The sequence below is a fragment of the Pseudorasbora parva genome, chromosome 12 (assembly GCF_024679245.1).
Source record: "Pseudorasbora parva isolate DD20220531a chromosome 12, ASM2467924v1, whole genome shotgun sequence".
In the NCBI taxonomy this organism is placed as follows: Eukaryota; Metazoa; Chordata; class Actinopteri; order Cypriniformes; family Gobionidae; genus Pseudorasbora; species Pseudorasbora parva.
This window is the reverse complement of record NC_090183.1, coordinates 33,392,376-33,406,327: the sequence shown is the minus strand read 5'-3', so window position 1 is coordinate 33,406,327 and position 13,952 is coordinate 33,392,376. Positions and strand designations below refer to the sequence as shown.

Below are 13,952 nucleotides of genomic sequence, written 5' to 3'. Positions count from 1 at the left end.
GCTTCTATGTTTTTCCTCCTCTCACTCTCGCCTCTTCTTTCTCACACGCTCCCACCATATTCCCTGCACCCCGTCTCTCTGATGTGAAAAGCATATTTTTGGCCTGCCCCTCTAGTGACAGAAAGACAATTATGCCTTTCTTTCAGGCTGAGAGGAAACCGCTCCCATCTCTAAAACAGCTGGAGCGAGCCCCCCTTCCCCTCTGAAGCTGGCTTGTAGCCTCAGTCTTCCCATGCAAGCTGATAATGGGCCGCCCACTCCCACCAACGTATCCCCGTCACCCCACCCAAGTGCTCTCAGAGGTCCTGCTCCCCTCATATAAATCTTTCAACACTCGTCATCCCAGTGAAGGAAGTATTTTCCCTCTTCTCTCGTTTACCGTCACCCTGTCTCCGAACCTGGGGAAGCGGAAGTTAAATGAGTGGGAAATGGGCCGGCGATTTTTACATTTCCATTTCACCATTTGTCCCATCCCAAAAAGTGCCTCTGGGTTGGCAGGATCAAGTTCTGTTGTCAGTCTGCCTCCTGCAAGGCTGTTCTCAAAACCTCTGCACACCACACTATACATCTATCTGTCAGATAGTATGTTATGAGGTAATAGAAAAACCATACATTTCCTTCCACGCCGAGTAAAAATAGAGCACTTGTTGCAATGCCTCATCTTCTGGACCAGTCGCGATGACACTGCATGACATAGTGCTGCTCTTGTATCATGTCTTTGTTCAATTCGGTTAAAAGAACGGATTTACTGAAGCTATAATTTTAGTCCCCAGCGTCACTTTTTAATGTGTTCTGCAAACTGCGGCAACAAAGTGTGTTTTTCTCTTCTAAATCCAGAATCCTAATATTTAACCCATAACCCAGTACACAACATCCATCAATACATTCGTTGTCCCACCTAATCAGGGCCTTATGAAAGGCCTCAATGGATTTCTTCACACACATTTGCCAGTTAAAATTACTGTAATATTCAGAGGGATCAGGTTCCACATAAGTGGGGTTAATAGGATAATTAACCCAAAAATTGTAATCATTTACTCACCCTCGGTCGTTCCAATCCTGTTTGACAAAATAATATATTTGAATTATTTTTGGCTTTATAATGCAAGTCACTGGGGTTCAAAACAACCTTGTATTGAACTACATGGACAAAAATAAACAAAAAACAGAGAAGTTTTGAAGAATGTCCTCTTTTGTGTTGAAGTTAACTATTCCTTTTAGATGCCCATCAGTGGGGCAAGGAGGTGGGATGGAAACCCACTGTGACCACCTGCAGATGTGAGTGCAGGGTCAAAGTTGGAACTTTACGCTGACTGACATGGAGTTATGAGATTGTTCTTTCTAGTGAGGGTAACTTTTGGTCTCATATACTCGTAGAGGGACGGCCGTCTATTGTCCGGTTGACTGTTTTCTGGCTGTTCCTCGTCTTGACTTGCCCCCTTCTTACCTGTGCCAAAGCCCTGTAATTAAATGCTTATTGGAGTCCCGGCTGGAGGGAGGCTGTGAAGGGGAGGTGAGGAGTTCAGCGTACACCTGGGTTGACACAAGACTGCAAGACTGTCTGCACAGCCCTCATAAGCAAGAGTCTCTCTTGCAGCCTAAGGGGAAAGTGAAGGGAAAATTCCCATTAGATGCACCATCAGATGTTGTTCGAAATGTTAAGTGTGTTGAAATGGATGCTACAAAAGCTCTTTGTGGTCTGTAGCGGTCTATTTCCATTAAAGAAATCATGCAACAACATCGGAAATACATTTTACTTCAATATAGGGATTGGGAATGATGTTATGGCCAGTGAGTAATAAATTGCTGTTTTTTGGGTTTTGAATGTAATATACAATATCAACCAATTCTGATGAATTTATAATGTAATATGATATATTTTCCATTGCATTCACAGAATAACATTGATAATTAGCATACAATGTTAACCCGAAGTTGGCAAAAAAAAAAAAAAAAACTTTGTAGGTATCAATATTTGTTCTTAAACCAAGCTCATGCTCTACTCGTCATCATGTTGGTAGCACCCAAGAAACTCTTCTAAAATTAGCGTATCAACATATTAAACACACCTTTATCTTGCTCAAAAAACATATAACACATGTGTCATGGCAAAGCATACTGGGAAATAGAAATCCAGTTTCAGTTCAGTTAAAGTTTGTATAAATTAAAAGAAAAAAGCTCATAAAACTCAAAACAAAAATTAAGATTACTTAAAATGTGTCAGTTTTGTAAACTCAAAAGAAGAAGAAAGTTCTAAATATTCGCAAAAGTTATAAGTGTTAGGGTTTGCAGTGTAGCTCTATGGTATATGGACTAAAATGTAATTTTAATAAGTGGATCTATAGGTAGAAAGATTGCAAGATTGGTTTGTCAAGAATGTCATTTTTAGCCAGTCATGTCAACGGAAGTTATTTCTGGGAAATCAGCCTGCTAGAGACTTAACAGTTGTCTCTGCACTTTGTGCTGTAATGCGGAAAGTGTTTTAACTTCAAGTAATTACGCACTTCATCTAACTGGATGTGTGTAAGATTTCACACACTGAAATAAGCCAGTTATCTGAGGTAAGCTGTAAGCTACCCTCATGTTGAACCCTGAGGTTCTCCACAACAGAGCTCCGGCAGCAGTTCCTTTCCTCCCTGTGTACATATGTTTTAGAGATAACTTGAAAGAGCTGATTTGTGGGACTGCCATTTTTCCATGGTGTTGTGACACCTCGAAATTAACATTCTGTCATCATTTACTTTTTTGACTTTCATAGCATGTACGAAAAATGGTTCTTCAAAATATATTATTTTGTGTTCTGCAAAGTAAAGAAAGTCATGCGGGTTTGGAACAACACTTTTGGGTGATCTATCAATTTTAAGACCTCTCTGGTTTTCTGTTTGCTGCATGAGAAGCTTTATCTTGGATGTTAACATTTCAAACGTTTTTATTTTCGATGTCACCTGATGTGACATCGGTTTTCCGTAGACTTCAGCAGTTTTGTTTCCGGGAAGGCATGGTGGGAAACGTGAGCTGCTGAAAAGGCTGTTGCCACATTTTAATTTCTTTGCCATTTTCCCCATTAACGGTCGTGCTACTTGATGGCAAATACCGACGGCCACCATTTATATCAAAAGGGATTGAGTTTCTCTTCAGCTCCATCTCCTTGGCGGTATCCCGTGCCCTGACTCTCGCTTTTTTCCTCGTCCTTCTGTTCTCCGCGGCCACACTGTTTCACAGTCTAATTACAGGTCAATTAAGGGCTTTCTCCAGCCTTCTGCCGCTCCGGCCCAGGAGGCTTAGAGGCCCGCAAGAGTGGGAGTGAAAGAGATATCATTTCATGTGGAGATCAGGCGAGAGCCCCTTTCAAAGAAGGGATTGAGGAGGAATCCTGAAAGAGAGAAAGCTACCACACACCTCCCAAAAAAGGAGGCTGCTGGGACAGGGGCCAAAGGATTATGGGAATATTCATGACCAGATAAAGAGAGAAGACCTATGAATGGATGTGTCCAAAAGCTCATCTCTTAGGTAAACAAGGGTCTAAATGGAGTTTGGACCTGTTCTCGGACTCAGAAGCAGGGGAAGGAGCAGTTCTCTCTCCTGCGTCACATTTCCGAGGCGCTGAAAAGACCGGTCTTGTTTTGGCCTTTTCTTAGCCGTCATTTTGCGTTCCTCCATGTGGAACAAGCAGATGGTGACCAGAAATAAATATCTGTTTCTCACAGTCTTTTCAGACATTTTAAGCCCATATACACACAAGTTCACATCATCCTTAGCTGACCATTCTTCTTGAAACTTCATTGGCTGTAAACATACACGTTTCGATTTGACAGTTTCCATGGACTTGCAGTTGCCCCGTGCATCGCGTCCTCTTGATTCTTTCCATGCCCAGCCTTTTAGAGTCTCTGTTAGTGTGTAAGTAGTCTTGGTCTATAAACAAAACAAGCCACAAATTCCCTTAACAAATGAACTAAAAATTTTAAAGGGAGGGTGAAATTCTGTTTTCATGACTTGGATTCCCATCCTAAACATAGACAAAATTTCAAAAACTAAATTGGACGTTTGATGGAGTATTTCTGTGTCAAAAATATTCCTTCCGGTTTCTCACAAGTTTCGGAAAGTTTTTTCCGAGTATGGGTCTGTGTGACGTAGAATGCGGCGGAATTTCCTTGTACGGTCTCTTCTCACGGAAGGGTGCACGCGCCACCAGAGCGAAAGAGCAAATGCACGCCCATAAACGCTGCACTCACTGCGGTCACAGAACTGCACCAAATCAACAATGTCACCAAAGAAGTGTGTTTCTGATGGAACGGTTCCAGCGATAAAGGTTCATGGTCGTGCTTTAGAAGCAGGTGGTGAGTAAAACTGCAAATGTGTGTAGTTTGATATCGTCGCGTAAGTAAACAACACGGTCGTGTATAGTTAATTTATCAATGGAGCATGTGATGTATGGTGTGTTTAAATACATTTTTTAGCTGACCACTATTATGTCTGTTTGTTTACTGTAAAACCACCCCAAACATTAAACTTAGTAATTACATTTTGTTCACACAAAGCGCACTTATTCATTCAAATGCGCTACTATTCCATTGTTTTTCTAAACATTAGTCTGACATGCAAAACCTTTTCGCTTGCTACTGCTACCGTTTAGTCGCATACAATAGTCTTTTCCACTCTTGAGGATGTCACAGCTTTCAGATGCTCTCAACGCAATAGCTGCGCACGCTCGTGATTCTTTAGCTCCGCCGACACGATACGCATCCATCCGCTCGTTTTTTTCCGGAAAGACTCGGTACGGCGTATCTTTCTTTTATGAATATGATAAAACTAAAGACTTTTCGGAGATATGAAGGATGCAATACTATTCTATAGGTACTCAAGACTGACATTAGGTTGACTGAAACTGATTGAGTGTTTTTATATATATATATATATATATATATATATATATATATATATATATATATATATATATATATATATATATATATATATATATGTGTTTTTATATATATAAAAACACTCAATCAGTTTATATATATATATATAAACATTACAAACATTTTATATATATATATATATATATATATATATATATATATAAAATGTTTGTTTTTATGTATTAGCCGATAATTTGATATACAATTATTACTTAAATTTTCCTTTTTCCTTTAAGACCTGTAAAAAGTAATTTCCTGAGGATGCTAGATTACAGAACTGCACATTTGTACTTTTTCATAACGTGATTAATTTGTAGTATGCAAACTTTTTTAGTTTTTTAATAAACTATTTTTTTTACTTATACAAGTACAAATGTATACATTTTTACATTAATAATGAATCAAAAACATAAAAAAACAATTGTCAGCTTAATGGTGAATATCAGCATATCCATAATAAAAGCACAGATCTCTATTATCCAGTGACAAAATTGTTCGGATTAATACATTTTATGACCAAAATCTTTTCCTGCTGCTGTCATGCATTCTTCAGAAAAGACCACTGGTGGCTTGAGTTTCATCTCCGCACCTGCCGTGTCACCAGGCCCTTTCCATAATGCCTTTTATTTTCGCTAACCTCCGCTCTTCATGTCCCCAGGCACAAAAAAGATACCCAAAGTCTAAGCTGTGAGATTGCGTATGTGTGTTCAGAAGGTGCTGAAGGGTCGCGTTTCCAGGCTTCAGGATATTTGTGAAAGTTTGTGTGTTTGTACGTGTGAGCACGTGTGCGGATGTGTGTGGGTCATAGTATTGAATTTCAGACCTTAGAGATGTCAGATGTCCACAAAGGCTGACTATTTCTTTCATCCTACACCTCTGAGGAGAATGGGAAATCCCCACACCACAAATACACCTAAAACGGCTGCACGAGCCTCGGATGACAGTATTTAGTTACGGCCACAAACTTGTAGCCCAGTGTCCACTTGAAAAGCCAAGTTAACCTGCTGTCATATGAGACCTTAGATTGTTTGTTCTCACACTATTAGGCCACAAATGGTCTTGCATGAATACATAACATACATAATAGCTCTGCTCCAAAACCAAGTGAGCTGCCTCGCTGACTGATTTGGAAGTCACTTGTGAATTTAACTCTCAATTGAGTTCAATGTTAGGGGATGGAAGATTCATCAAGCAAAAAAAGTTACACTTTATTTTGTGTCCTTGCTATGGTGTAATTATACATTTAAGTACGGAGTTATATTAACAACAAATGATTATAGTTAGCTGCATGTAATTAAGTCATAATTTACTGTTATTACTTTATTAAGTATATTTATAACAAGGACACTAAAATAGTAAAAGACACTAAGAAAAGACACACAAAGACACTAAAAAAAGCTAAATATTTGTAGCTTTTTTTTACTAGTTCATTTATCTTTTTTTTGCTTTTCATGATAAATTAAATGAGAGAGTATTTTCATATTATAATTTCTATTGCTTTAGTGCACAGTTACTAAAACAATCTTTGTCATAGAATATACTTTTTGTATATGTCAACTTGTACGTTTGTTCACAGTTTGATTGTTCTTGTTTCCTTTTGTTTAATTTCAAGATCTGAGGTGAATTATCCATCGTTGTCTATGACTACGCTACAAAGCTGGGACCACTAAATGATATACAAAGTCACATTACACGCTTTTAACATTAAATAAAGCACACGTACATAACCTGAGATGCCGTGATGTCGCAGAAATAGAAACCGTTTTAATACAAATAGAATCAGTGTTGTTGTCACTGGTTAGGACAAACTCAAATTAACATGGAAAGGTTTTGCCTCAGAAACAGCATTTTTGATGTTTTCTGGCCACTCCATATTGTTGATCAGTTGGTCTGAAACCAAGATGCTGCTCACTTACTGGTGTGTTTGTGTTCGTTGTCTTGTTGAAAGACCTATTTCAAGGGCATTTCCTCTTCAGCATAAGGCAACATGACCTCTTTAAAGGCCAGCTGAAGTGCCTTGAAACGTGCCGCATTATTCAATGTGTTGACGTGATTTCCCCTGAAACGGCTCCAGCTGTTTGCAGCTCCTCCCCTTTTTTGAAACAGCCAATAGCGTTTTGTTAATTATATCACAGTTTGACTAGAGCCTTTCTGTTTGGTAAAGCCAGTTTTCTCTAACCGTTTATCATCATAATCTTCTCCATATCGCTTTGAAATGCAGTATTCTGTGCAAAATTCAAAAGGGTCTGATATGTTTGTTGTCTGCGCCGACTCGCGAACATAATCGCTGCGCTCTCGTGTCTCTAATCAACGGCTCTGGTCTAGACTATGTGTGTGCGCTGCTGCGGTGCCTGAAACTACTATGAAACCAGACTTCATTCGCCTCAACTGAAAGCATATTTACACTGAATCGTTTCCTATCACATATAGTGTGCTATGTGCCTTTCACCATGTAGAAATTAGTAAATGTGTTAAAAACTGACCGATTTCAGCCGCAACGTCTTCAGCAGCGTATGGGGCGGGCTTTAGATTCTAGAGAGCATTTGGTTGGACAGAAGATTTGACGAGAAGGTGAAGTCTGCGATGATGTCATCAAAATCTGTCATTCGTTTTAACGGAAGTGAGAGACCATAAGTTTTGAATGTTTAAATCTCCTAAATGCGAATTTTGTTATTGTTTTGGAACACACCAGCTTATTCATAACTTTAAGGCTGACATTGATATAATAAAAACTAAAACATTTCAATTTTGATTTCAGTGGGCCTTTAAGTATTTTGATGTACTCAAACTGATCCATGATACCTGAAATAGGCCAACACCATACGTATGAAAAACATCCCCATACCATGATGCAAATATTATTATTTGTCTTCAAAGTGTACTGTGGCTTGAAGTCAGTATTTGGGGTCTCTGACAAACCCCTAGACCCAAAAGGAAGAATCTTTCTTTCATCAGTTCACAAATTTTGCGCCATTTCTCTTTAGGCCAGTCAATGTGTTCTTTGGCAAATTGTAACCTCTTCAGCACATATCGTTTTTTTCAACAATGGGACTTTGTGGGGGCTTCTTGCCGATAGCTTGTCCGCACACAGGCGTCTTCTAATTGTTACAGTACTCACAGGTAACTTGAGACTTTCTTTGATCTCCCTGGAGCTGGTCATTGGCTGAGTCTTTGGCATTTTAGGTATTCTTCGATCCTTTTGAATGGTAGTTTTCTGTTTTCTTCCACATCTTTCTGGTTTTGGTTGCTTCTTTGTTTTCCCCTCTCCAATCAACTTTTAAATCAAAGTATGTTGTTCTTCTGACCAATGTCTGTAATGACCTATTTTTGACACCAGATTTTTCACAGAATGAATAACCTCTTATTGATCACTAATTGAACTCCACACTGCAATTATTTTGAACACGTCGCTTTCAATGAATGATTCAACTACACAAAATCAACAGCTTGCATGTCATGACTGTTGGGTCTGTTGGTTTTCTATTACTCTACTTCACCTACACAACGAGTAAAATATTTACCATATAGAAATATAATTTCTACCAAAAACAGTGATTGATAGTGATTTTGGACTGCTATTATTTTGAACACAACGATATATATATTTGTTTTCTTTTGACTTTTGTGGTAAAGTGTCTGACCTTGACTCCTCGTTGTAAGATTTACCCATGCCGGAACAGAAAGGGTAAACCCAGTCCGATCTGCCGGCGATTTGATTTCGCCCTGCAGCACAGGGTGGAAACCTGTACATATTTCTGTACTGCTTCTGTTACAATTTTACGGGGACCAATCACAAACTGGCTTATCCACCTGGTGCGCTATTAACGGGTTTAACACAATGGTGGATAGAGAAGCGATGGGTCGTTGGTCTGATAGGTTGAAGGACTATCTAATTGCGTACATAGTTCATTTGAACTATGCCTGTTGATCACACCTCTTTTGGTCTGATTGGTTGAAGTACTATCCAATTCTATACAGTGTAAGTTGAACTACGCTTGTTGATCACGCCGAAGAAAATACAGAGCAGACTCCCCAGACCAATGTTTAATCTTAAAAGATTGAGCTTGGTCTGGTGATAGCTGGACAAACATAAATGCTCAATGAGAATGAAATTGAATTTCATATTTTAAGGGACTTCATTTTGCAACATTTTCATTACCTTCGCCCCTCTTTTGCACATAAGTAGAAGTTATCACCTATTCCCACTCCTCCTCCATGACTCCCTGAAGGGGACATGCTTTAAAGTAGCATGTGGAGGTGAGGAGGTGCAATAGAACACCACCTCTTCATCATCTGCTCCTTAACCGCACGCACCTTTGAGTGCTGAACTGTCAGTGGCCACCATCTGCTGTTTGGGTGTCAGAGAATATACCCACAGTGGCACTTGACATGACTTGATACTTTATCTGCAAGAAAACCTACAAAAAATGTTATGCATACGAGTCCACTTGAAAGTGCGTCTCTGCAATGATGTGGCCAGGTTAGGGTTTTCCCAGAAGAAGCTTGAACTTGATACGACGGGTGAATTTTATTCAATTCGTCGCAGGGGTGATGAAATGATAATTTTGTCTCGTTGAAATGGCAAAAATCTTACTATGTGGTTTGTTCACATTTGCATTTCTCTTTACAGAAAAAGTACGTGAAATTCAGGAGAAACTTGAAGCCTTCATTGAAGCTCTTCACAAAGAAAAATAGAGCAGTAGGTGGTTTTCATTTGTACTGCATGGATGAAGAAAACAGTAGAAAAGTGATAGAAATAGCGTATGATTAATAATTTAATATACTTTAATTAGTGTAAACATTGTTACAAATATGATGTGATTAATTGTTCTTGTGTTTTATAATTTTAATTACACATTTTAATACACAACTAAAACTAACACAATTATATTCAGTAATTTTTACAAATAACCTTTTAGTTAAATGAATGGAAGAAATTCGAGTAAATACAATCCATTTGAATTTGTTACTGTTACAAAATATTTATATGTGAAGTTTACTTAATAGGGTTATGTTCAAATTATAAAAGTGTAGTTAGGATAATTAATCAATGTTAAGTTGACGGAACAAACACTTATTAAGTAAAGCTGTCAACTTATTATTAGTAGAAACAACACAATACATTTAAGTTCATGTAGTTACATGAGTTTTTTAAAAGTAATGTGAACAAGTATGATTTCAGTGCAACTAACAACAGTGAAAGTACATTTTTTTGAGTGTATAAAAATATATATAAAATGAGGAATGCCAATGTAACACAAGAAATGCAATACAAAAACAAGACATTAAGTATGCCTTCTGACTTGTATGTGAAAAGACTTTAAAGGGATAGTTCACCCACAAATGAAAAACTGTCATCATTTACTCACCCCCAAGCTTTTCCAAGCCTCTTTGAATTTCTTTGAACACAAAAGAAGATATTTTGAAGAATATGGGTAACCAAATAGTTGATAGGTTACTGATATTCATCAAAATATCTACTTGGAACCTTGTGGGCGAGTGAATGATGATAGAATTTTCCTTTTTAAGTAAACTATCCCATTTTTATCTCTTAAATACTTACTCATCTTGTTGTATAAACTAATTTAATTTGGTGCTTTTGATATACTACATGAGATGCAATTACGCGACATACGAAAGTAATTCAAATTTAAAATGTAAAATAAATCGATGGACAGCCATAATTAAAAAAAACCCTGAGGGCCAGATTCACTAAACAGGGCGAATTAGCATGAGAGGGCAATTCCAAAAAAGCACAGACGGGAGTGGAAAGTTCTGCGACGCGCAAATGAATGAACACAGTATGGCGGTCAAAATTGCTCTAAAAAAGATGACGTTCGAATATTCCCTCTAAAAAACATATTCTAACTGTTCGAACATCTGGTTGCGCATTTTGTCAATGACACGCATTACGTCTATAACAGGACAAATTAAAACAAAGAGACATAACTACTTGTATAGGTAGTCTATTTAAGTTACATATTTGACAACATATTATATACACAAAAATAAGTAAATCAACTAATAGCCAAGACCGCAGACCTCACACTCTCTGCGCATAACGGTTTAAATGAACAAACTTTGAGTGCTGATCAAGAGTTTTGTGCAAGCAATTTAAGGTTGACTCTTGTCCCAAACATAGAAGGCTTCATTTAGTGAATGAAAAAATATTATTATTTTAAGTTTTACAGCATATTGAACGCTCCGAGCGAGCAATGCTGGGGTAAACATGGAACTTTTCCTTAACATGAAACAGTAAATAATCAAACCAGTGGAAGCAATGCATTTATCCTTTATTCATGCAATATCTATTCAGTCAGTACAGTAGCCTACACTTTAGTAATGTTTCTGACTAACGTTAAATAAAATGAGGGATGGTATGCTAACTGTATCTTACATACTGTAGCTTGCATACAACATTTTCTCGCGGCTCAACAATTTTACCTCCTACCGACGAAAATCCTAAGTACTTCCAGACATGGCTTTTTAGATTTTGGAGGGTTAAAATCGCTTTCTATGCTGGGGTCGAGTTAGGCTCTGCAATTTCTGCCATCTTCCATCCAAGATGCGTCTGTGTCTGTATCAAATACCAATAAATTGACTAGCGCAAATCTTAGTAAATCAGCTTGAATGATTCATTTAAATACTCTCCTCCTATAAATACTGCATCTGGAAAGGAAACTCCTACACATGCCTATGCAATAAGATCAGCTGCAAAAATGACTGCGTCCATGCCTTTTCAGCGCTAATTTAACACTGCGTGTCTTAAAGTAAATCCTGACAGTATTTTTTTAATGCTAAAGATGATTTGCATAGGCACAACCTGTTAGTAAATCGGGCCCATAGTGTTATATAGTGTTCATTGTATTATTAAAGTATATTATTAATATTTTAATATATTTATGATTTTTGCTGGATTTCATTATCTGAGAACTAAATCTTGATCTTTTTTTCTTTCAGGATCCTCTTGTTTCTGGACAGTCAGGCCCTTACAGAAGAAAATGCACTGATTAAACACATCTCTTTTGCTCTTTGCCCTTCGTAAATAACTTTCTTCCCAGCTTCTTGTCTTCTCTGTTTTTAAAGTATCTCCTCACACACACATGCGCGCACACACTGTCCCCTCGTAACAACAGTGAACGTGAGCTCCCTTTACATTGCTGCATATTTATTCACTGTTGGAGAAAAAGCACTTTTTTGACATGCGAATGGTACACATCAGAGTGCCATGCGTTATTCTTTCTTCCTCCAGTGCTTGAAAGCCACCAATGTGTTCACCAGACATGTTCTCAGAGGAAGTCAGACAGATATGCACCTACATCTCCCATCCCTCCTTCCCAATAAATGGCTTTGTCCGGGTCTCTCTTTCCCCTGACTTTCTTTATTAAGGCGATGTTTATGGATAATCCGAATGGTAAAATGCATCCGTTATAGACTGACCTTGCTATGAATAGAGAATTTTTTCAAAAATGTCTTGCCGCCTTTGTTCATCTTTTGGAGCTCTGCTTTTACAACATTTAGACATCTTCACAGTTGGGGAGATCACAGTTAAAATAATACGTCTTAACATCTTACCAATAGACCACCATCTAAATCCTTTGAAATTATTTTGTAGAATCTGATATTAATATTACAGTAGATCATCTGCAGCTGATTGATACCATTTGTTTGCAGTCACGCTTAGCTTAGTTTAATATATTCAAGAAACGCTATGAGACTTTGTCTTGAAGATGCAAGGCAAGATTACGTCATATTCTCACACAGATGGATGAAAATGCAATGGCATGTCCGGTCCGTTACTTTGGTCCTACTCGCCATTTCCTCTCACTTTGTTTTTCTGTCTTTTTCTATAATGTACTTTGAGAGATTAAAATGGTTCTGATTTTCATCAGTCATCTGCAGCTTTAGTGCACTTTTATTCTTTGCTTGCACATTTTGTATCTCGCTCCCTGAATTTTTTTTTTGTGGTCTGATTGGGTTTTATATAAAATCCACTTTAATGTCCTGATCATTTTGAGTGTAAGGGACACCACACCATTGTTCCTTGTTGCTCAAAAATGTAAATGGGTAAATATATGTACTTGTAAAGTATCCTTAGAGTAAGTTCATCAAAATCATTGATCTGTTGTCACAACGGGAAAATATACGAGTGCGGTGCTTGTAACAGAATATCTGTCAGTTTGTTGTAGATTGTAATGTTTGCATGTTGTACCCCAACAGATGTGGTTTATTTATTAAATTGGTGTTTAAAAAAGGTAATAATAAAAGTGACTTTAAAAATATTCTAAACAGATCTCCATTTAAGATGATATGAGATTTGCGATATCCATTGTGTAGATTTCCAGCTTTATGAGAATTTTGCTTGCTGCATCTTTGATGATTGCTGTTAATTTTTTTGTCTGGCATCACAGTGTGTGTGTTTTTTTGTTTAACTGGTTAAATTATAGTGCATTTATTGCACTTTAAAAAATATGTAATATGAAAGAGCAACAGTTTGGCCATATCCTGGACTCAACGTTCACTCTGTCCAGTAGTTTTTAATGCATAAATACACAGGATGCCCAAAATAAACTCCTGATTTCTCACTCACCCTGATGTTGAAATAATAATTTAAAATATATATATATATCAGAAGTCCTTCACCAGTTCTCAATTTCAATTTCAGCGGCTCAAAAAGTAGCACATGGTTCAAGCTATGCAGTGTGGTGCTAGATTCTCATGGAATGCATGAACAGATCAAATGCAATGTAAGTTACTTTGGATATGTGCCAATGTTAAATATAATTTTTTTTTTAACCAAATTTGTCAATTTTTCTGTTCAACCTACGACTATAATAATTGTGCAAGTAGTTGTGCTTGTGCAACTTGATTTTAAAGTGAAAATTCTGGGTAACACTTTACAGTGTCCTTATACCATAGTAATAACATGTACAAAATGACATGTAACTTACACTCAACCAAACGCTTTTCCTACCATAACCTCATAGTAAGCACATAATTAATATCACTCAGTACTTATATATTACACTG

The 13,952-nt window shown here is 37.5% G+C and overlaps 1 protein-coding gene across 4 annotated transcripts in view; it reads left to right on the top strand.

Annotated features, from left to right (window-relative positions):
* opa1 (OPA1 mitochondrial dynamin like GTPase) overlaps window positions 1-13,511 on the top strand; it is a 48,791-nt gene extending 35,280 nt beyond the window's left edge. For all 4 annotated transcript variants that reach the window (XM_067459916.1, XM_067459915.1, XM_067459918.1 and 1 more), the window contains 2 exons: window positions 9,553-9,621; window positions 11,883-13,511. In XM_067459916.1, the coding sequence (XP_067316017.1) occupies window positions 9,553-9,617 (65 nt within the window). In that variant the 3' untranslated portion in view covers window positions 9,618-9,621; window positions 11,883-13,511. The remainder of the gene's footprint in view (window positions 1-9,552; window positions 9,622-11,882) is intronic.
* Window positions 13,512-13,952: the final 441 nt, after the last annotated feature.